Raw genomic sequence first — 21,195 nt, 5'->3', positions numbered from 1 at the left:
ACGGAGCTCTGCGGGAGTTTTAGCGGAAATGAGGGCGGTGTAGCTAATTGTTTTATTTAGGTAGCTTGTAGCGTTGGAGCTCTGGTATGTTAGCTTTTGTGCTAGCAGGCTAGGAGAGATCAGGGGGAGGGGAGAGTTCCTTTGCTTTGAAATTGTTTCAGATCAGCTAGCTTGTATTAGCATTAGCATACCAGGGACTAAGCTTTTTTTTTTTTTTTTTTAAGGGGGGGTGAAGTTTTTTTTTTAAGTTACCGAGCTCGTATTTTTTTTTTATTGCGCATATAACTTTTCTTTTGTTTGGTGTTCGTTCCTCCAATCCAGGTGATATTAATTAACGGCAGAGTGGGTTTTTTTTTCATGTTCAGGTTGTGAAGCCAGCCAAGCTTGCAGCTAGCCAAGCCAGATCAGACAATACATTTCAAAAAAAAAAAAAAATTGATGAATTTGCTAGAAAGCTTAAAACCAGTTGACGCTTTCTGACTCCCCTGTCTGAGGGTTAGCTTAGCTTATAAGCTAGTGGTGGGCTAGCGCCGGCTGGAAGTTGTCTGTTTGACTAGCTGGTAGCTTTTGAACGGGATACTACAACTCAACAAGGCTTTAAGAAGATCAGCTCTTTCCCCCCCTCGATGGTGATTGAGACAATGGACTTTAACGTGACAACAACGCAGTGAAAAGGATGAGTTCGTGCTTTGTACCAAACGGGGCCAGTTTGGAGGATTGCCACTCCAACCTTTTCTGCCTGGTGAGTTGCTCCCTGCGCTAGTTAGCGTTAGCTCCGATACTGAGAGAGAGGCCAGAAAGCCATTTTGGCTAATCAGGGCAACAAGCTTTGTAACGTCAGTTGCAGACTGGCGTAAAGGCATCGGGCCTGCAACTTGCAAATCGTAATCAAAGCTAAGTGTCACAACAAACACATAATGCAGGGTTAAACAGCTGCACCGTAAATAAATCATGATTGTTACACTGTGTTAGTCACATTGATGTCCGAGTAGTCTTAATGTGTGGTGGTAACAGGGCAGCAGCAGTATTACAAACTCATCAAAACAGATTTAATTCTAACATTAAAGTGCTTTAATAAGAAGTCAGGTTGCAGAGTTGGTGTCATATTTTAAAATAACTACCCAAGACTGCTGACTGAGTAAGCTGCTTCACTAGTTGATGAAAAAGTGCTGAGTGAATTACTTGGTGACAGTTTGCTTTTCAGTCGTGCTTGTGGTGACACATCTTCCAAGATGTTTCTCAACTTTCATGTCAGAGAGAATATCACTTTTCAACTTTTTTTTTTTTTTGTTCTTCATTGAGACTTATTCTCTGTGTGACAGAACGGAGCAGCCTTCAGTTTCACTTTTGGTGTGTTTGCGTGTAGAGGAGTAAGCACCACACTTGAGTTATGCAGTCAACAACAGTGGATTGGCTTAGTGTTGTGCAGCTATGGTGTGTGTAAAGTCTCACCTTGTTTTTTCTCCTTTTTTTTTTAGGCTGATTTGACTGGAATAAAATGGCGACGATTTGTGTGGCAAGGACCCACCTCTTCGCCCATCCTTTTCCCTGTGACCGAGGAGGACCCTATCTTGTGTAGTTTCAGCCGATGCCTGGCGGCAGACGTGCTGAGCGTGTGGAGAAGGCACCACACCCCGGGTCGCAGAGAGCTCTGGCTTTTCTGGTGGGGAGACGACCCCAGTTTTGCCGAGCTTATCCACAATGAGCTCTCGAGTAAGTGATTCTCATAAAATCCAAATCTGATTACTTAGTGTGAACAACAACTTTAGGGGTACACCACACGTAAATTATTCATGTATAATTCAGCACTTTTGATTTGCACAACTATTTAGGTGTTCAAATTTCAAGCCTGTGTTGGTTGTTGATATTAGCAGATTCTATCCAGAGCTACTGAGCTGACAGAACGTTGCAGGCGTAACTGGCTCATTTGTGGAGACTCTGTTCATGTTTCAACTTGTTTAGCGTTTGATCACAACTGTGAACTGTGGCAAATAAAAAGCTCTAATGCAGTTTTAATGATCCAAAGTCTGATGATAATATGTTGTGATAGCCGAACCAAATTGTGGCCAACATATCTTTTAAAGCCTCTAAAGCCTTTTGGAATCCATTGGCTGTCAGCCACGAAGGCATTGGATTGTTTGGTAGCAGAAGAGCAAGCAGTTGTGCATCACACTCACCTCATACAGTCTTGATTTTCCACTTTGTTTATAGTAAAACCAGTGGTATCAATGCCTCTTCATAGCTACCACACAGTGTCTCCTGTCTCAGGGAGGGTCAAGTGTTTCAAGCGGGTAACACAGATTTGTAATTACAAAGGCAGAGAGCAATTTTTCACAGAACTTAGTCAAAGTGTAAAGAGAGTATCTATGTTGGGAATTGGAAACATACATTGACTTGACCATTCATCAAAAAGTGAAACAGTATTAATAATCAGAAAAGGGCAGGTTTGTCTGTCATAAGTATATGACACTTCTGCCTTGTTTCAGGTGAGGAGGACGGTGAGTGGGAGAGCGGACTATCCTACGAGTGTCGAACGCTCCTGTTTAAGGCCATCCACAACCTGCTGGAACGCTGTCTCATGAACCGCGGCTTTGTTCGCATCGGCAAGTGGTTTGTCAAGCCATACCAGAAGGAAGAGAAGACCATAAATAAAAGGTATGTCCTGCTCCTAACAGGCAACAGAAAGGGAAGGGACATGGCAATATGTCTTACCTATCTGGTCACAAGTAACAGCTGATGTGGATTCTGTCTGAGTACATGGGAAATACCTCCACAGCCACTGGTTGTGTAGGTACAGCAACATGTGCATGCTGTAAGCTACTAGCTGTTTCTCTGCTTTTGTTTTTTAAAACAGTCTTTTACTCACACTAGACGTATTATTCTTTTGTCAGCTTCTGTGAATGAATCCCCAGCACTTCCTGTAGTGGTGGTCAGTAAACGGGTTTCAATACCATCACCGGTATCATGCTATGCCACGACATGGATTTTTGCAAAACTGTTGTTACCGATATAAACACGCGCATTTGATTGTCGATCATACACGAGCCAACACTGAAGCTATTGGCAGCTCAACCTACCAGCCGCGGTAGCCGAGTGATTTGTGACAGATAACAGCTCAGATTGAGACACGGTCACGGCATGTTTCACTCTGACACTTAGCAGAGCCAGGCAGACCTACACACTCATTGACCAAACAGCACCGCCTCCACGTTGTGTCAGACGGGTTTCAGTGTTAACTGCATCTCCACTACAACAGGTCTGCCTGCTTAAAGGTGTGTTTTAATTTATGACTTGCTTGTCTTAAGTCCAAGATGATTCTAAGAAGTGTGGTGAGGCTGGGATTTACTGTTAACGCTCTACAGTGTTATTGATAATCTCTGTAGCTCCGCTTAAACTCGGTTAATTCAGTGATAAACACAGGTAATTTACTAAATGGACTTGAGCTTGTATAGTGCTTCTACACTGCAGGTCACTCCTACCCATTCACACACTGATGGCAGAGGTTGCTATGTCAAGTGACCATCAAAAGTAACTAATCCCATTCATAGTCATTCATACACCGCCAACGAAGCAGAGGGAGCAATTTGGGGTTAAGTGTTTTGACCAAGGACACATCAGACATGTTGCTAGGGATCGAACCCTCGTCCGTCCAGTTGAGAGACGACAACTCTGCCAACTGAGCCACAGCCGCCCCGTTTCCTACAAACCCTTCACAATAAAATGCCATGCTTATTATGCAGTTGAAAATATTATGAATGAGTCACATCAGGAAATGTTGGCATTAATAAGCAGCTTAACACACCTCTGCAGGAGAAAACAAAACTTAATACCTCAGTAACAAGCTACAACTTAACTGAAGACACTGACCTAGAAAATATATTTCTCAGATCTCACGCACACAAATCTGTTCACAAAAAAGTTTTGGAAAAACATCGAAGCTATGGACCAACTTTAGGTTATATATATGTTGGGGTGACTTCTTTCAACACTAAAGAAGAAGCACATCTGCTGTAGATAAATGTAGCAGCAGAGAAAATCGTGTATTTTGCATTGATCAGTTCATCACATCAGCATGTGTTGCTTAATTTTTGGTTAAAAGGCAGCAAGTCAGACAGATTTACTGTTCAACATGATATGCATGAGTGCGTATGATTGCTGCCATATTGGGCTACCCTTGTTATTTGACTTTTCTTAAAACTTCCCATTAGAATTCCCACTCTCTTACAGCCTCTGATAGTTTAGTTTGCATCTGAGATTTTGCTGAAATATTGCTTGCAGCTGTGATGTCTCAATTGTGTTCTAATCGGGGTTGTCGAAATGTTCGTTACTTTGACTTTTTCAGGGGCTTTTGAAGTAATGCGTACTCCTTTACTTGGATCGATAGTAATAAAAGCATCAAAGCTTGAACATTATTACAGATCTCCAGTCATACTTTTTAACAACAAGCTGCTGCGAGCAAAAACAGAGACCAATGTCTAAATTGCATAGATAAGTTGTATTTTACATCATTGGCGTAGTAAAGAAAAAACAAATTACCCAATACTGGGTGCCTACGTCTTGTATTTTTGTTGCCATGGTTTCAAAAGAGGTGTTGCTATTGTTTGATTTTTACTAGACACGTCCCAAGTTTAAATATCTGGTATTGTGTCAGGCCTAGTTGTAATATATGTGTTATCCTAAAGAGACACCTTTTCTCTGGGAGTATCATCTTCTTAATAATCGAATAAAGCCCAGATTTCTTTAAATAGCTTAGCGTGACACAAGGCTGTTTTCTATTGTACCTGCTGTAGTTGAACTCGTGAGTTTTCTTTGTTTGGTGAATCAAGTTCACAGTAATTACGTTTTTACAACTAGATCTGTGTTCCTCTGAGTCATCCTGTAGCTCTTAGGGAAAATGATCTGATTCCTGGAATTCAGTCCGATGTAATAATGTGGTGTATTATGGCATCATTAATCCAGTTTCATAATTGCTTCATTGGCACGACACATTGAAAACTGGTTTGACACATGTTACGCATGACATACAAGTCAGCAGACTTTGTAATTTCAACATCAATTCAGCGTCATCGAAGAAACAGAGCAGCACATCCAGGGTATTGTAAAGTGCCCACATCTCCCCTTTCCCAACTGCATGTTGTAATCCAGTCTGTGTTGTTGTTGGTAAAAACACAAACTTGAGGGGAGCCAGCAGCTGCACATAAATAGCTTTCTGCTTTACAGCGACCTACTGCACAGCTGTATTCCTTCACCTTTGCACAAAAAGGTGGTGACATACATTTAGCTCACCCTTGAATGAAGCGGGCTGGTGTATCCTGGTGTTTTCTAACAAGCTAATTTGAGCCTCTGCTTTTTTGGCTGACTTGTGTTTGATGCACAGCTCCCTTCTGGCTCGGCTCACTCTGGCAACTCTGTCAATGCTTTCGCAGGGTTGGAGCAGCTTTTATGACGGAGTTGTTGCATAGAACAGGAGGTGATTTCTTGCTCGCTGGTGTTTAGCTTCTGTTTTTTCCATAAAGATGTCTACAAGTGTGAGCTCGAGGCAACAGTGCAGCACCTCTAACAGAAGCGTCTGGCAGCCTCGCTGTCGCCTGCCCTCTTTGGCTGGTAAACAGGGCAGTCTTTGGAAAATGCTGAGTGTGCACTGTGGTTTTACAGCAACCATGTCAACAAGTACTATTTAAGTGCATTTAGCCGACTGGCTTTCCAGAAGTAGTTAAGGAATAAATCAGAATATTTGTTTAACATTTTAGGACTATAATAATCTCTGTTAGGTATTTTTGACTCTACGTTGGGAGAATGTTTGATGAAGATTGTAACTGTGTGTGTGTGTTATGTGGGGCATCAGATTGGAGACATTCAAGTTTGTCATGTGTCTACTCCATATCAGTGGGGGCAACAGTCAAAGTCTCCACCCTGTTGAATGTCAGTCTTTAAAAATGATGGTGAGGGCACTGATAACCTAAATAGCCTGCAAAGATTAAAGTAGAATTTTGGATGCTGGAAGCTGGAAGCTTTAGTCAAGTGTGTTTCCTAACCCCCCCCCCCATCTTTTAACCCCTTTGCAGTGAGCACCTGTCTTGCACGTTTACCTTCTTCGTACACGGCGACAGCAACGTGTGCACGAGCGTGGAGATCGCCCAGCATCAGCCGCTTCAGCGACTAAGCGAGGAGCATCTCAGTCTCGCCCAGCAAGGCTCCAGCCCCCTGCAAGGTAGGATCCCACCAGCTGTGCACAATCTAAAATATATAATATGGCACTTTCAGAGTAGATGAACAGTAGATGTCACGGTTTAGCACCAGTCTCTCAGGCCAAATCTTCTCACTCCCTCAGTGCATCACCTCCCCACCTTCCCCACCCCTCTCTTAGTGTTCCAACCTAATGTGGCTGTTTGTATGACTTATCTCCATTGTGATATGGAGCCCAATGATAATTCAGTTCTTATTTCTTTGAAGTGTTTTAGTCCAAACACATTATTTTCTTCGGGTCTGTCTGTTCTGCGTCAGTCGTACTCCTGAGAAGGTTATCCACCTTTATGCCTCTACAAACTGCATCCCTGAGTCTTTCTTCCCCTATATGGTGGCAGGGCTAACAGTTGAAGAGGGAGAGTTCACACAAAAGAAAAAACTTGTTTTAAACATGTTTTGTTTTTGGAAGCACTGTCCTGTCGGTGAGAACAGAGCTGACAACTCCTGGAGGGAGTTAGACTTCACTCTCTTCTTAGAAAAGCACTATTCAGTGACACAATAAATCAGGATATATTTGATATAGGCTATATTAATAATATTTAAAATATGAAATATTACACCTTTTAATGTGTCTTTAAATGTTTTATATTAATTTTCCCCTCCTGTATTACTTGTAGAGTTAATACGTTTCTGTGACTCCTTTCTGCACTCCAGTCATCCTGAGCCCGTACGGCCTGAATGGGACCCTCACCGGTCAGGCTTTTAAGATGTCAGACCACCCCACGCAGAAGCTCATCGAAGAGTGGAGGCAGTTTTACCCCATCAGCCCAAATCCCAAGGAGGTCCCGGAGGACAAGGCTGAGGATACAGACTGGGAGGATGACTCACTAGCGGCTGTGGAGGTCCTTGTCGGTAAGGCGTTATCAGCTTGAAATAAATAGTTCATAGTTGAACTTCAAGTGATTTAAATCACTTTAGTCGCTATAATGAAATGATTTAAAGCACAGACGAGTTTTTTTAAATGAACAATTGTTTTTCCATTTGCAGCGGGAGTAAGGATGGTTTACCCGTCCTGCCTGGTGCTTCTTCCCCTGTCCGACCTCCCCACTCTGGTCCCTCAGGGCTCCGTCAACACCTCAGGGAGTCTTTGTGGTGCTCAGCAGGGTCAGTCCTCTCACAGAGACCCCGCCATGTCCTCTGTCACCCTGACTCCTCCAACGTCACCAGAGGAGGCTCAGACTGGTAAGACTTTGATCTGCACTGAGAATCAAACACTCTTTATCAGTCTTATTTCTGTAAGATTCTGTTTACTAACACTTTCTTGTCTTTCCTTCTCTTGTAGATTATCAGCCTACCCAGAGGTGGCTCAAGCTGTCCTCTGCGTCCGATGGCTTCAGCTCCAACAACACCCTTCATGGGGGTAAAATCCCTCGCAGGCTGGCCAGCCAGATGGTGGAGTCTGTGTGGCAGGAGTATAACACAAACCGTACAGGGCACAAGTATGTTTCACTTCATCTCTTTCTTCTTACAATCAGGATTTCAATTCAAATGAGTGCGTCAGTGCTAACTGAAATTAATGTTTTATTTCCTAATTTTAACAGGAGGAAGTTTACTACATTGACCAACGGCACCTGTGAGGAGGAGCCGGACAAATCTGGAATTTGGGATTTTGTGGAGCCGACTCACAGGCCACACTGTTACTGCTCGAGGTTTGTTGACAGCATTATGACTCTAGATTTTTGGTTTGTATTTTAAAGAACATCTCTTGTAAGCTTTGGTTTTATTTCTTAATAGACATAAGAATCAGAAACAGCGTTCCAGCAGCACCTCAGGACACCCACCTTCATCAGGCCAGCCCGCTCAGCTGACCCCCAAACACAAGCTGGGCGAGAAGCTGGAGAAAGGGGATAAGCAACAAAAGAGGCCGCAAACGCCTTTCCACCACCGGAACTCTGTAAGCGAGGAGCAGACCCTGGAGCCGCAGAACCAGAGGCTTTGTCTCAGACCTCAGGAGGAGGGCTCGTATCCCAGCCTGCACCACATCGACACGGTGCCCTCTAAAGCACCCACGCTGCACACACACGGACCCCCTGCAGACCTTGTTGGATCCCCGCCCCCGCCTCCTCTCAGCCCACATCCCTGCGATCACGTAGAAGGCAACATGACTCCAGGTGGCATGAAGAGCTCGTCTACGCCCATCCACCAACCGTTCTACCCTCCATCAGTGGAGCCCTGCCTTCTGCCACAGAAGGGCTCGTCTGAGGAGCCTCAGCTGGAGAACATGCCCCTGCCTCTGCCCTTCCCTCCCAACTACAACGAAACATTAGAACCCACTGTCTTTGTTGGCTCAGCCATCAACCCCAACGAAGACTCCACCCACAACCCCTGGAAGTATTTCAACCTGCCCAGAAAGAAGGCGTCCAACTTCCAGACGCCGCTGCTCCCTGTGGATAAAATGCGGGATGACTCTAGGGGAGGCGCAGGAACAGAAAGTGTTGTGTCTATCACTGAGTGAGTATTTAATTGATCAGGGTCACCTGCATTAAAACAAAATATAACTATTTGGTAACAGCAAGGCTCCATCTTCACCATTTCCTCCCTATCAGGTTGATGTCGGGCTCCCAGCACCCTCTTAAAGTGTCCGAGGAGCTGGTCAAGACTTACGCCCAGCGGAGAAACAGCCATCTTGCATCTGCCATAGGTGACGGAGACCACAGTGAGGAGCCAGACCCGTACGCCTTTGTGGAGGGAGACGACGAGTTCACCTTCACTGATAAAAAGGACAAACCCGGATCTGAGAGAGAGGGCAACAAAAAACACAAGGTGGGTTCCTGACTAGGACTGATGTTCCGGCATGAGATCTCAGTATAACACAGGAATGTTTTGTTGCTTCTGGATTGCAAAGTGCCTACACAATCTGACAGTGCACAGTAGACAGTGCCTTCTATCTGTGCTGTATACTGTTGACTGACCTACTGTTCAGCAGGCCGATAGTTGTTCCTACTTCTTTTGATTCATTCAGTGTGGAAGTGACGTCATTAGCCCGCCTCATGTTATTGACACTTCAACTCAGATGTGATATGCACGATGGCTCAGTAAATAATACAAAACTTCACATTACATGTTAAAAATGTAACAACCTAATACTTGAAAAGGCGCGCTACCCGAACTGGCCGCATCCATCCACGTTTGTTTTGATTTGGAGGCTCACGTGAATTAACGTTTCACACAACATTGTGGACTGCGCTGTTAAAATACAAATCATTTCCTGAAAGGATGCCTCCAAACCATGCTGCACAAAACCCAGAAAGAAGCATCCATGCTGAAATGTTCAGTCTACTAAGGGACCCAAAAAATTCCCACTGAATGACTATGAGGGTTCAGTCGACTGAAAAGTCCACACTCCACATTAAACTGTGGCTTTTAGGAAGGGGCCCTCGTTTGAATTGGATTCTGTTTCCTGTGAATTATCTGACAGGAAGCTCAGTTTGTGGTGTTGTAAAAGACAACTATATCCTTTTTAATTGGGGTTTCATTTTTATCATGCGTTGACATTGGAAACCTTATACCACCAAGATAAACTACAAGTTATAATATCCCTTCCAGTGTATTTCTTATGTCTTCAACATCAAACTCCATGTGTGGATATCATTTTACAGGGCAGGCATAGTGTATCACATTCATTTCTTTATCACATCAGCTAATGAATGTGTTAATAACTATCATCACTGATAGGTGTGCATTGAAGTCATCTTGTAAACAAATCAACATGTGCATGTTTAGTGTAAGAGCAAGCTCCATATCACTGCTGCTGGTTCAACTTTACGTCTTACCTTTTAATGTGTCAAGATTTTCTGGTTTCGTTTTAAAACAACAGCCTTGTAATACATTTCAAATAGAAGCAATTTATATAACTATTTTAAGTAATGCCAAATGATTTCATCTGTGTCCCTTCAATGTAACAATAAATGATGTGACTGTTGTCTTATTTTGTTTCAGGGGGATGAAGGAACTGGAAGCTCAGGAGAGGGTGAGAAAGCCTTATTTAAATCAGCTTAACCCCTGTGTTTGACATTAACTGACATGAAAAGATATTGTTTGGGGTGTTGTGTCATATTTCATGCTCTCCTGTCCAATACGTTTATGCATTGCAGACGGTCAGGGTTCTTCTGGTAATAAACCTTCCGCCTCGACCAGCCTCATTCATGAGAACGACTTGGCCGTGTCCTACAGCGACCTGGATAAAATCTTCAATTCCGATGAGGATGAGCTAGCAGTAAGTGCATCAGCTGCGGATGTTGGCCTGTAGAGCCTGTTGAAATGGAAGTCGGATTGAGTGTAAAGTTTTGCTCTCTGTCTCCACAGCCTGGCTTTAAAAGAGCTGGAGTTGGCACAGACGACAAGTTTGGCTGTAAAGAGGCGAAAGCAGCCACGTTGGACCCCCTGTCTTGCATAAGTAAGTAGCTGTGGCATTATTTAATCAATGTGCATTGTAATTTTATAACCAGGTTCCAAGAGAAGCTATAATGTATTATTTATTCAGGCTCAGCAGACCTGCACCAGATGTTTCCCACCCCTCCCTCCCTGGAGCAGCAGGGTTACTCCCCTATGAACTCCGGGAGCAAGGACAGCCTTGAAGCAGGGGCGGGCCTCACCCTGTTGGACGGCAGCCAGCTCAACAACCACTTCAAGATGGAGGTGGAGGAGGGATTCTGTAGCCCGAAGCCATCTGAAGTAAAGGTACAACAAGTAACACACCTGCCATCTGTGGAGCTAGTGAAAAATGGAGCTTAATCAGAGGTTTTTTTTTTTTTAACTACTTCTTCTTTGCCTGTAGGACTTCTCCTTTGTGTACAAGCCGGAGACGAGTCAGGTTTTCATCGGCTGTTCCATGTACGCCCCCCTGAAGGCGCTACCCAGCCAGTGTCTGCTGCCTATCAAACTGCCAGAGGACTGTTTGTACACGCCCAGCTGGACCATGGGCAAGATGGAACTCATACCCCCAGTGACGAATGTCAATCTCCTCACCAAAGACAGGTTAGTGTTTAAGACTGGAATCATCTGTGTTTTTAAGTCTACTGCTGAGCGGGAGCTCTCCTGTTAGTAATCCATAACCATGAAAAAACAATCTCTGAAATGTACACAAATGGGAGAATTGTTCTTTTAAATCTATTTTAGAACAAAGAAAAATAAAAATTTTGATTCTTGGTCTGTATTGGGACTTGAACCAGGGACCCTCGGGTTTCCCGCCCCAGTCCCTACAGACTGGTGCTATTTTATTCCTAAACTGTGCTGATATCTATTTATATTTCAAACCTGGTGATTTCATGACATGTCTGTTTTATTTTGCTTCCTTTGTAAAGCATTTTGGTATTTTTGAAAATGCTCTATAAATAAAGGTTATAATAATGTTTATCCTCAAATCCAATGGTGAAAAGCCTGAAAAGATTTGCTTTTTTAGAAAAAAAAAGTTTGGTTTTCATCACTTTTCCTCTCTTTGACAGTAATGTCCCCAGTGTGGAGCCAGACTACAGTCAGACCTACACCCCTCAGACTCACACACCCTTCATGTCCAGCAGTGCCCCTCCCAGCAACAGCGGAACGGGCATCCTGCCCTCCCCAGCCACACCACGCTTCTCTGTGCCAACACCTCGCACCCCACGCACTCCACGGACGCCCCGCGGTCCATCCAGCGTCCAGGGTTCTCTCAAGTACGACAACTCTGACCTTTACTCGCCTGCCTCCACTCCCTCCACCTGCAGACCGCTCAGCTCCGTTGAGCCAGCCACTGTACCCTCCATCCCCGAGGCTCACAGCCTCTACGTCACCCTCATACTGTCCGAGTCAGTCATGAACCTTTTCAAAGACTGTAACTTCGACAGCTGCTGCGTGTGTGTTTGCAACATGAACATCAGAGGAGCTGACGTAGGCGTGTACCTTAAGGACAACGGCGAGGCGCAGTACCCCTGCACCTGTGGCTTCAGCGCTGTCACCAATCGACGCTTCGGGCAATCTGCTGGGCTGTTTCTGGAGGACGAGCTGGACGTGGTGGGACGGGGCTCTGACTCCAGCCGGGACACGGAGCGGTGTTTTGAGGAGCTGCGAGCTTCAGCGTCACACAAAGCTGGCAGCCTGGCTGAGAAACCTCCAGACGAGCTGATCCTGCTCCTGCAGGACCAGTGCACTAACCCCTTCTCACCGATGGCAGGCGTGGAGTACCCCAAGCTAAGCTCCGCCCCCAGTTCTTTTCTGAGGGTGGAAGAGAGAGACTGTTACAATGACTGCTACATGGCACTGGAGCATGGCAGGCAGTTCATGGACAATATGTCTGGAGGCAAAGTGGATGAAGCACTAGTGAAAAGCACATGTCTTCATCAGTGGCCAAAATGCAAATGTATGCATTTCTTATTCTTGTTTTCCCTTTAAAGATTTGAAGACTTGAGATGTTTACTTTTTCTTTTCCACAAATTCTGGCTAAGACTTTTCTCTCTGTCTGTTTTCCCTCATGTAGCAGCAGATATGAACAAGCTTTTCTCTCAGGACGTCCTGCGGGTGTTGTTGTCCCTTCAGCCAGTGCTGCAGGACACCATCCAGAAGAAGAGGAGTGTGCGCTCATGGGGTGTTCAGGGACCGCTCACCTGGCAGCAGTTCCACAAGATGGCTGGGAGGGGATCATATGGTATGTGAAAGGAGTTTGGCACCAAACCTTTCTCTAACAAGAGATCCATTCTGGAGTACTGTGCCGGTTCATTACTTGTGCAAACAGCTAAAAAAGCGACCTTTTACCTTTTTTCAATACAGGTACAGATGAGTCTCCTGAGCCTCTGCCCATTCCCACTTTTTTGGTGGGTTATGAGTATGATTTTGTGGTGCTGTCTCCTTTTGGGTTGCCCTACTGGGAGAAGCTTCTTCTGGATCCTTTCGGTTCCCAGAGAGATGTGGGATATGTTGTCATCTGCCCAGAGAATGAAGCTCTCCTTGGGAGAGCAAAGACCTTCTTCAAAGATCTGAGTGCGATGTATGAGGTACGCACCTGGTGGGATAAAACTCACCCTTCTTGTACCAACATGCCTACAAAAACAGTTCCAAGCTCTGATAACATGAATAACTCAATGTTGTTTTTGCATTGAATCCTTTTTCTTAACAGGCATGCCAGCTTGGACAACACAGGCCCATCTGTAAGAGTCACCCGGAGGGTGTATTGAAGGTCGGCACCAAAGACGGAAGGAGCATGATGGAGCAGCCCCTTAGTGACTGGTTCCTTAAGATGGCTGCCAGAGACGGAAACAATGAAGCCTTTAATAAACTCAAACTCTTTGCTCAAGTGTGCCGCTATGATCTAGGTAACATCTTCACTCCATCAAAGTGAGCAAGGTTGCATTTTTATAAAAGCTGTATCTGATTACTTTCCTTTTGACCTTTTAGCTCCGTACCTGTCAGAGCAATCTTTGGACAGCTCTCTATTATCCCAGCGCCCCTTCGTGGCCTCCTCCTCCTCCCAGACCTCCAGCTCTTCCACCTCCTCCTCAGGACCCCAGAGCACCAACACTACCAGCTCCAGCACCAGCTCTGCCCAGGTCAACAGCACCCCTCCCTCCTCCACCTCTTCCTCCTCATCGGGCTCCCAGACTATTGGAGGCATGACCTCAGCTAAGCCAAGCTCCTACACACCATTTGGGACGGCAGGCTTGCAGGGCAGTGCGTCTCAGAACGGACCCCAGTCAAACTCACAGGGGGCAGCGGAAAACGGACCCTCTGCCAGCCAGCCTCAACAGCCTACCGAGCCGCCTGAGAGGTAAGAGCCCACTAGCAGAGTACAACTTTCATCCAGATGGTATATGTCTGGGTAATTACTCCTGAAAAAACATGTCTGGTTGCCTCTTTCTGACATAACTTGCACTCGCTGCACCATTTAGAAGTTGAGTTTGTGAAACTGATGTGCTTTGCTGATTTCCATTTGCCCGTTTTTCTTTTGATTGTCTTTCTGTCCTGTTTGTATCATATTGAGTTGCACTTTATTAAAAACATGATCTTTTCTCAACAGCACAATGGAGAGGGATAAAGTGGGGAAGCCGACAGACGGAGAGTCTCACGCCGTGTCCTACCCGCCCGCCATCGTGGTTTACATTGTTGACCCCTTCAGCTACGAAGACGCGGACAGAGAGGTCCACTCCAGCGCCTACACGCTGGGCCTGCTGCGCTGCTACATGGAGATGCTGCAGTTCCTCCCGGCTCGCATCAGAAACGCTGTCTCAGTACAGGTACAGGAAAACAAAACAGTCTTTTTCATGTTACTCTTATTTCATAAATGAGTGTGTTTATAATTTGTGAGTTTTAATGTCCTTCTACTGAAAAAGGATTAGTAGTAGAGGGTATATTTCACTCAAGGGGTTTAGGAAACAACATATCAGTCATCTTTGTTTATTTAGTTAGAACTGAGCGAGTAACCAACAGTCACAAAGGGGGGTGAGGAGGAGCAGGGGACTCGTTAGCAAACACTAATAGAGGTGATATAGTAACACAAGGTTGCATCAACATGCCAGAGGGAATGTGAAAAAAAACCCATGAGGTGTGAATGTGCTAATGGCGTAGGTAATAGCTTAATTACAATATTAGCACAAAAAAGGCAGCTATAATATTCTTTGTTATATAGTTTGTTTCTATTTGCCTTTTTTCATATCAGATATCAGTAAATCTCCCAGTTCTTATATTTGATTTCACAAAAAAAAAAAAAAATGCATACTTACTATGATGGGGCGGCTGTGCCTCAGTGGTGAGAGTCGGTCGTCTCTCAACCAGAAAGTTTAGGGTTCCATCCCCAGCTCCTACAGGTACATGACCGATGTGTCCTTGGGCAAGACACTTAACCCCAAGCTGCTCCCGCTGCTTCGTCTGCGGCATGTGAATATGTATGAATGGATTATTTACTTGTGATGGTCACTTGACATAGCAACCTCTGCCATCAGTGTGTGAATGGGAAGGTGTGACATGCGGTGTAAAACCAGTCAGAAGACTAGAAAAGCACTATACAAGCTGAAGTCCATTTACATTTTAATTTAAATGATGCTGTCAATCGATGAAAAAATTGAATTGTGATTGGTCACAACTTTTTGCAATACCGTCGTCACCAGTTTAAACAAGCGCATTTGATTGTAGATCATACACGAGCCACCACTGAAGCCACCGGTAGCTCAACCTACCATCCACTGTAGCGGGTAAAAAGTTGTAGTAGCAGAGTGATTTATGACAGATAACAGCTCAGATTGCGACACGGCATGTTTCACTCTGACACTTAGCAGAGCCAGGCAGACCTACACACTCATTGACCAAACAGCACCGCCTCCACGTTGTGTCAGACGGGTTTCAGTGTTAACTGCATCTCCACTACAACAGGTCTGCCTGCTTAAAGGTGTGTTTTAACTTATGACTCGCTTGTCTTAAGTCCAAGATGATTCTAAGAAGTGTGGTGAGGCTGGGATTTTTGCTTAAAGCAGCGGCTGTAAATAATTCACTGTTATTGATAATCTCTGCTAAGTGTAGCTCCACTTAAGCTCTGATAATTAATTGATAGACATGTCATGTCCTACAAACCCTTCACAATAAAAGTCCAATCTTATCATTTTGTTGAAAAGCTTTTATTATGACGGGCCTTTATAAGGAATTGTGTTTTCGGCTGCAGCGGAACACACCTCTGCAGGAGAAAACTAAAGTAAAAACCACACAGATTGAGTCACAAGCTACAACGTACCTGAAGACATGGTGAATTAAAATACAAACCCTTTCTCTGATCTCATGCACAGAAATTAATTGAATAAGGCATCAAAGGCTTGTTTGAGGGGGAGAAGGAGGGTAGTGGTGTGTGAACATGTGTTCATATGTGCGTATCACTTTAAATTTTGTAATACCTTGATATAATACCATTACAGCAAAAATACATTTCAAGTCATATCACCCCCCTCTACAATATAGGGACACTTGAGTCTGCAGTGCACTTCGATTTTACTGATAATTCCCAGAACAATATCCGAACATGAGGCTCATGTTGAACGTTTTATATCACATACTGTTTTCAGTCTGTAATGGCCAGATGTGCACGTCTCCCTTTCTCTGCTGAGTCTGCATCACGGTTTGTTATCATTCAATGTCTTAGAGTTAAGGTGAATGAGGCTCTGTGCTAATATGTATAAGAGTGAAATATGAATTTGCATGAAAAACAATTCACCCTTTCAGGTCTCTAGATTGTCCACGTCGGTCAAATAATTAACATTGACTGCTCCAAATGAATAGCATTTATTCAAAGTTTTGACCCCAAAAAAATCTTTGTTTTTTTTCTTCAGTAGTTTCTTAGTCAGTATTGCAACACTGAGGTAGAAAAGTGTTTTTTGGGGGGGTTGGTAATAGTGCATCACAGGGTGTTTTACCTGCATGTCATGACCCATTTTTCACCATAAAGTGTTTCATGTGCTGTTATGTTGGGATGTTTATGTTCCCACCCATTTAAAAGGAAATTGACAACTCATTAATGTTAATTTTACAAAAGAGTTCCTACCTTAGAAAGTCTTTCTGCTGAGATGAAGTTGAATATTCCCAACCAACTGCCATATAGCATCCAACCTCACATCTGTTAATGCATTCCAGTTAACAATATCAAAGTGAAAGGCTAATATTTATAGGATTAAGAACTGAATGTCAATATCACGATCCTGTTATTTGTTTCCTCTCAGATTGTTCCCTGTCAGTACTTGCTGCAGCCGGTTCACAGCGGGGAGCGTCACCTCTACGGTCAGCACCTCAAGTCTCTGGCCTTCTCCGTGTTCACTCAGTGTCGTCGGCCTCTGCCTAACTCCACCAACTTCAAAGCTCTGACGGGCTTCGGCCCTGGCCTTGCCATTGACATGGCGCTCAAGAGCCCTGAGGTAACTGTTGTCCTGTTCGCTTTACAAATCAATGTCGGACTCTGTCGTTTCTATTTAAACTAACTAACTAAGTATTCCTATCATGCAGAGGCCTGAGTGTCTGCGCCTGTACACGCCGCCCTTCATCCTGGCTCCTGTCAAAGACAAGCAGACTGAGCTCGGGGAGACATTTGGGGAAGCATCACAGAAGTACAACGTCCTGTTTGTCGGCTACTGCCTGTCACATGACCAGCGCTGGCTGCTGGCCTCCTGTACCGACCAGCACGGAGAGCTGCTGGAGACCTGCATCATCAGTATTGATGTGCCCAACAGGTACTTTCGCTCATGTATAGTTGATGTAGAGAAACCATGCATCAGTCTCATATGGTCATCTGATTAGTTATAGATCCAGCTGTTTTTATTTTAAGTAACGTTGGTGCGTTTGTTTCAGGGCGCGCAGGAAAAAGGGCTCAGCCAGGCGGGTGGGTTTGCAGAAGCTGTGGGAGTGGTGTCTCGGCCTGGTGCAGGTGACATCGCTGCCATGGAGGGTGGTCATTGGGCGGCTCGGTAGAATGGGCCACGGCGAGCTGAGAGGTACACACTTACATGTGCTTACACACACACACACACACACACACACACTTTCAGTATTTGTAGAGAATGCAGCTCGGATTAACACGCGCTGATATGCTCTTTTCATTCTTTTCTTCCAGACTGGAGTATTCTGCTGAGCAGGAGGAACTTGCAATCTCTCAGTAAACGTCTGAAGGAGACGTGCAGGTTGTGTGGCATCTCTGCTGCAGACACTCCCAGCATCCTCAGCGCCTGTCTAGTTGCTATGGAGCCCCAGGGTTCTTTTGTCATCATGCCAGGTAAAAGCAAACGGAAATATTGTTGTTCAAACTTATTTGGACCATTTAGAAGTTGACTCAAGGTCTGATTGTGTTTTCCTCCATCTCGTCTCTGCAGACTCAGTGTCGACGGGCTCTGTGTTTGGTCGCAGCACCACACTCAACATGCAGACGTCACAGCTAAGTACCCCTCAGGACACATCCTGCACACACATCCTGGTGTTCCCAACCTCAGCCATGGTGCAGGTCAACACCAACACTACAGAGCCCATTGACATCAACTTCAACCCCATAAATCCTGGTATGTTGAGCAGCTAATGAGGCGTCACTTTAAAGGAGGACGGCTGATGATGAGTTTAACCCTAGGCGCTCTGTGTACCTTTATTTCTGCAGATGGATCTGATGGCATGGGCATCTTTGACCTGTTCGACAACGACATGGTGGATCCAGACCTCATCAACATCCTGCCCAACTCCCCCACGACCTCCCCCGTTCACTCTCCCGGGTCCCACTATCACCAGGGGGGAGACGGAAGCAAGGTTGGTCACCCTTTTCTTTTTTTTAACTTCAATGATACAAACAACAGTCTGTGTTACATGTCTATTACAGACCAAAAGCACTTCTTAACCAGCATGCCCTCCAATACAGAAAGAGTAACAGTTAACGAGGTAACACTGGTGAACACTTGTTTTTGGCGTCATCCTCCACGTGATGCAGAAGTTTGGTTTTGTATCAAGTGTCACATTGCCTCCATTCACTCATCGTCAACTCAGATAAAGCCCCTTCAAAGTTTTGATGTGAGCCTCAGTGGAAGCTCAATATAACAACATTTCATACTATTTAGCGGAAGCCTCAAGTTTGAAACAAAGGGAATGCAGACGTCAAACAAATTCAGTGACACTTGACGGATAATAGAATGATAAAGTGACCTTTTGGCATTGTCTTGCAGGGTCAGAGTGCAGACCGCATGGAGTCCCACGAGGAGGCTCTGAACATCTTACAGCAGCCGATGGCTTTGGGCTACTTTGTCTCCACAGCCAAAGCTGGACCACTGCCTGACTGGTTCTGGTCCGCCTGCCCTCAAGCCCAGAACCAGTGCCCACTCTTCCTCAAGGTACTTAAGCTATTGAAGTGTTTTCTTTATTCAGCCTGTTAGAGAAGGTCAAACTCACACAGCTAACTCTTATTTACATCATAGATTAATTATTTCTTCTTTTTTGTTCAATAAAATTGTGAAATTCTAAGACTTGATGCATTGTTCTTTCAAGGTTCACATTTCAGAATCACGTAAACATTTGAGCATTGACCAGAAGATCTTTAGTATTTTATAAAAAATAAAAGGGATTGCACTTTTCCTTTTGCATGAGTGAATACTTAAAATAATTTCAAAACTATCTCGACCCTTCAAAATCACTGTTTTCCACACACAGAAGGTGATAGTCATTTTTCCATCTCTCTTTCCCCAGGCCTCTCTGCACCTGCACGTGTCTTCTGTCCAATCAGACGAGCTTCTCCACAGTAAACACTCCCACCCGCTGGACTCCAACCACACCTCTGATGTGCTCAGGTAAGCTGCTCGGATCAGCTTTAAACATTTGTACCTTCATTAATGTTCCTGCTGGTATTAACAGTGCTGTGTTCCTTCCACATGGTAGATTTGTTTTGGAGCAGTACAACGCCCTCTCCTGGCTGACGTGCGACCCTGCCACCCAGGACCGTCGCTCTTGTCTGCCTGTTCACTTCGTGGTGCTCACACAGATGTACAACTTTATCATGAACATGCTCTGAACTGAAACAGGATCAAACTGAAGAGATTTGAATGGATGAAATGTGGGATTTCTGCCACCAAGTAGAATCCCTGACACTCAAAAAGGACCTCACACTCCATCAGGGCAAACATGGAGGGAGCACCCCTTTGCCTCCCCCCCCTCCTCCCTGATCTATCTCACACAACACTGACTGACTGACTGGAAGTTTCCAATCAAACAATCAATCAACCAGATGCCAAGAATCCACTTTGGAAGATCAAGGGACGTTTCATAAAGGAGAATAAAATGTCTTTTTAATGACTGTAGATTGCAATCTATGAAATTTTATCTTAATGAAATGCCTGCATATATTATTTATTGTAAGTTTTTAAATGTGGAATTTTTAATGCTTAATATCTTTTATATATTACAAATCCTAGAGGGTGTGTACATCTCACTGTAAAGGAATTGGTTTCAAAAGTGTAATTTTCTTGATTACAACACGGAACAAAAGCTGTCCGAGTGAATTTGCTGTAGATTGCTTTTAGAATATTATTTTTTCAAAGGGTACAGACCTTTTTATCGCCACGCTGTAAAAATGAAGTAAAAGCTGGCCTGGGCATTTGTGTCCCACCCGACAAGTGGATGAGACTTACCTCTCTGTCTGCTGCGGCTCCAGAGTCTCTCGCACAGTAACTCAATGAGCTCTGAAGAGGAATTAAAAGGTACATTGTCAGATTATATATTTTATATAACAGATTTAGGTAATTGTGTGTGTATATGTGTACATATAATTGTGTGCCGCTACTGATGGTGCAGCTTCTGTTTTAGGAATAAAGTGCGTCTACCTTACCCCTCGTTGCTTCTGGCTCCTTCTTCAATTGGTTTTACAACTTCTGTCCAACTCCAGAGAGTTTGTAGTTCCACTTATACGCCCATGAAGACGTTTGAATAGATTCAAGAGATGTTCAAGATCAGCACATAAAAGCATGAGCGCTCCCAAGCTTTATGGCATGAAATTCAACTACACCTTACATATTACACCTCTCAATGTAACACCACAAGTCCCATCGCACAAGGTGTCACATGGTAAAGGAAATATGTAACCAAGAAAAAGGACAAAATGTTTCACTCCGTTTAAGATCTAATATGCCACTGGTGTAACAGCTAGCCACATATTTAATACAAAAACAGTTTTTATTTTTACCAATGGACATGATGCAACATACGGTGTCTGATGTCATCATCTTTAAAAACATAAACTACTGAAGAATCAAAATGATTCATTCTTTTTACTTTTCTCTGTCAGAATTGACTTCTTCTTTCTTTCAGTGCTGAATAGCGCCATCTTGTGCTGTGAGTGTTGCATTGATTTGAAATATCAGAAAGAGCATAAACAGTACATCTTTTTTCTCATTAATGCTGAAGTTTTTTTTAGTGTATTCAATGTTATTTATGAATTATAAACACTTAAGTCAAACCAGTGCACAGATAGTGTGTTTGGGCAGAAGAGAG

At 44.3% G+C, this 21,195-nt stretch overlaps 1 protein-coding gene across 1 annotated transcript; it reads left to right on the top strand.

Moving 5' to 3' along the window:
* Nucleotides 1–549: 549 nt before the first annotated feature.
* LOC132980534 (mediator of RNA polymerase II transcription subunit 13-like) lies at nt 550–20,532 on the top strand. The gene is made up of 30 exons (XM_061046734.1): nt 550–742; nt 1,479–1,713; nt 2,487–2,655; nt 6,066–6,211; nt 6,901–7,098; nt 7,234–7,428; nt 7,529–7,685; nt 7,788–7,895; nt 7,981–8,697; nt 8,793–9,009; nt 10,186–10,216; nt 10,341–10,462; nt 10,552–10,642; nt 10,730–10,926; nt 11,024–11,223; nt 11,691–12,580; nt 12,698–12,865; nt 12,988–13,211; nt 13,334–13,529; nt 13,612–13,981; nt 14,231–14,447; nt 16,911–17,102; nt 17,191–17,414; nt 17,533–17,675; nt 17,795–17,953; nt 18,051–18,233; nt 18,326–18,471; nt 18,882–19,046; nt 19,399–19,499; nt 19,588–20,532. Exons 1-30 carry the CDS (start codon nt 677–679, stop codon nt 19,718–19,720), a joined length of 6,360 nt encoding a protein of 2,119 aa, XP_060902717.1. The 5' UTR covers nt 550–676; the 3' UTR covers nt 19,721–20,532.
* The last annotated feature ends 663 nt before the right edge of the window (nt 20,533–21,195 follow it).

This window comes from Labrus mixtus, chromosome 9, assembly GCF_963584025.1.
Source record: "Labrus mixtus chromosome 9, fLabMix1.1, whole genome shotgun sequence".
In the NCBI taxonomy this organism is placed as follows: Eukaryota; Metazoa; Chordata; class Actinopteri; order Labriformes; family Labridae; genus Labrus; species Labrus mixtus.
The sequence above is the reverse complement of the archived record's forward strand: the minus strand, read 5'-3'. Positions and strand labels throughout refer to the sequence as shown.

Coding starts and splice junctions, on each gene's coding strand:
- LOC132980534 (XM_061046734.1), top strand. CDS start 677: ATGAGTTCGTGCTTTGTACCAAACGGGGCCAGTTTGGAGGATTGCCAC. Junction 2,656..6,065: donor GAGAAGACCATAAATAAAAG/GTATGTCCTGCT, acceptor ACCCCTTTGCAG/TGAGCACCTGTCTTGCACGT. Junction 13,530..13,611: donor AGTGTGCCGCTATGATCTAG/GTAACATCTTCA, acceptor TTGACCTTTTAG/CTCCGTACCTGTCAGAGCAA.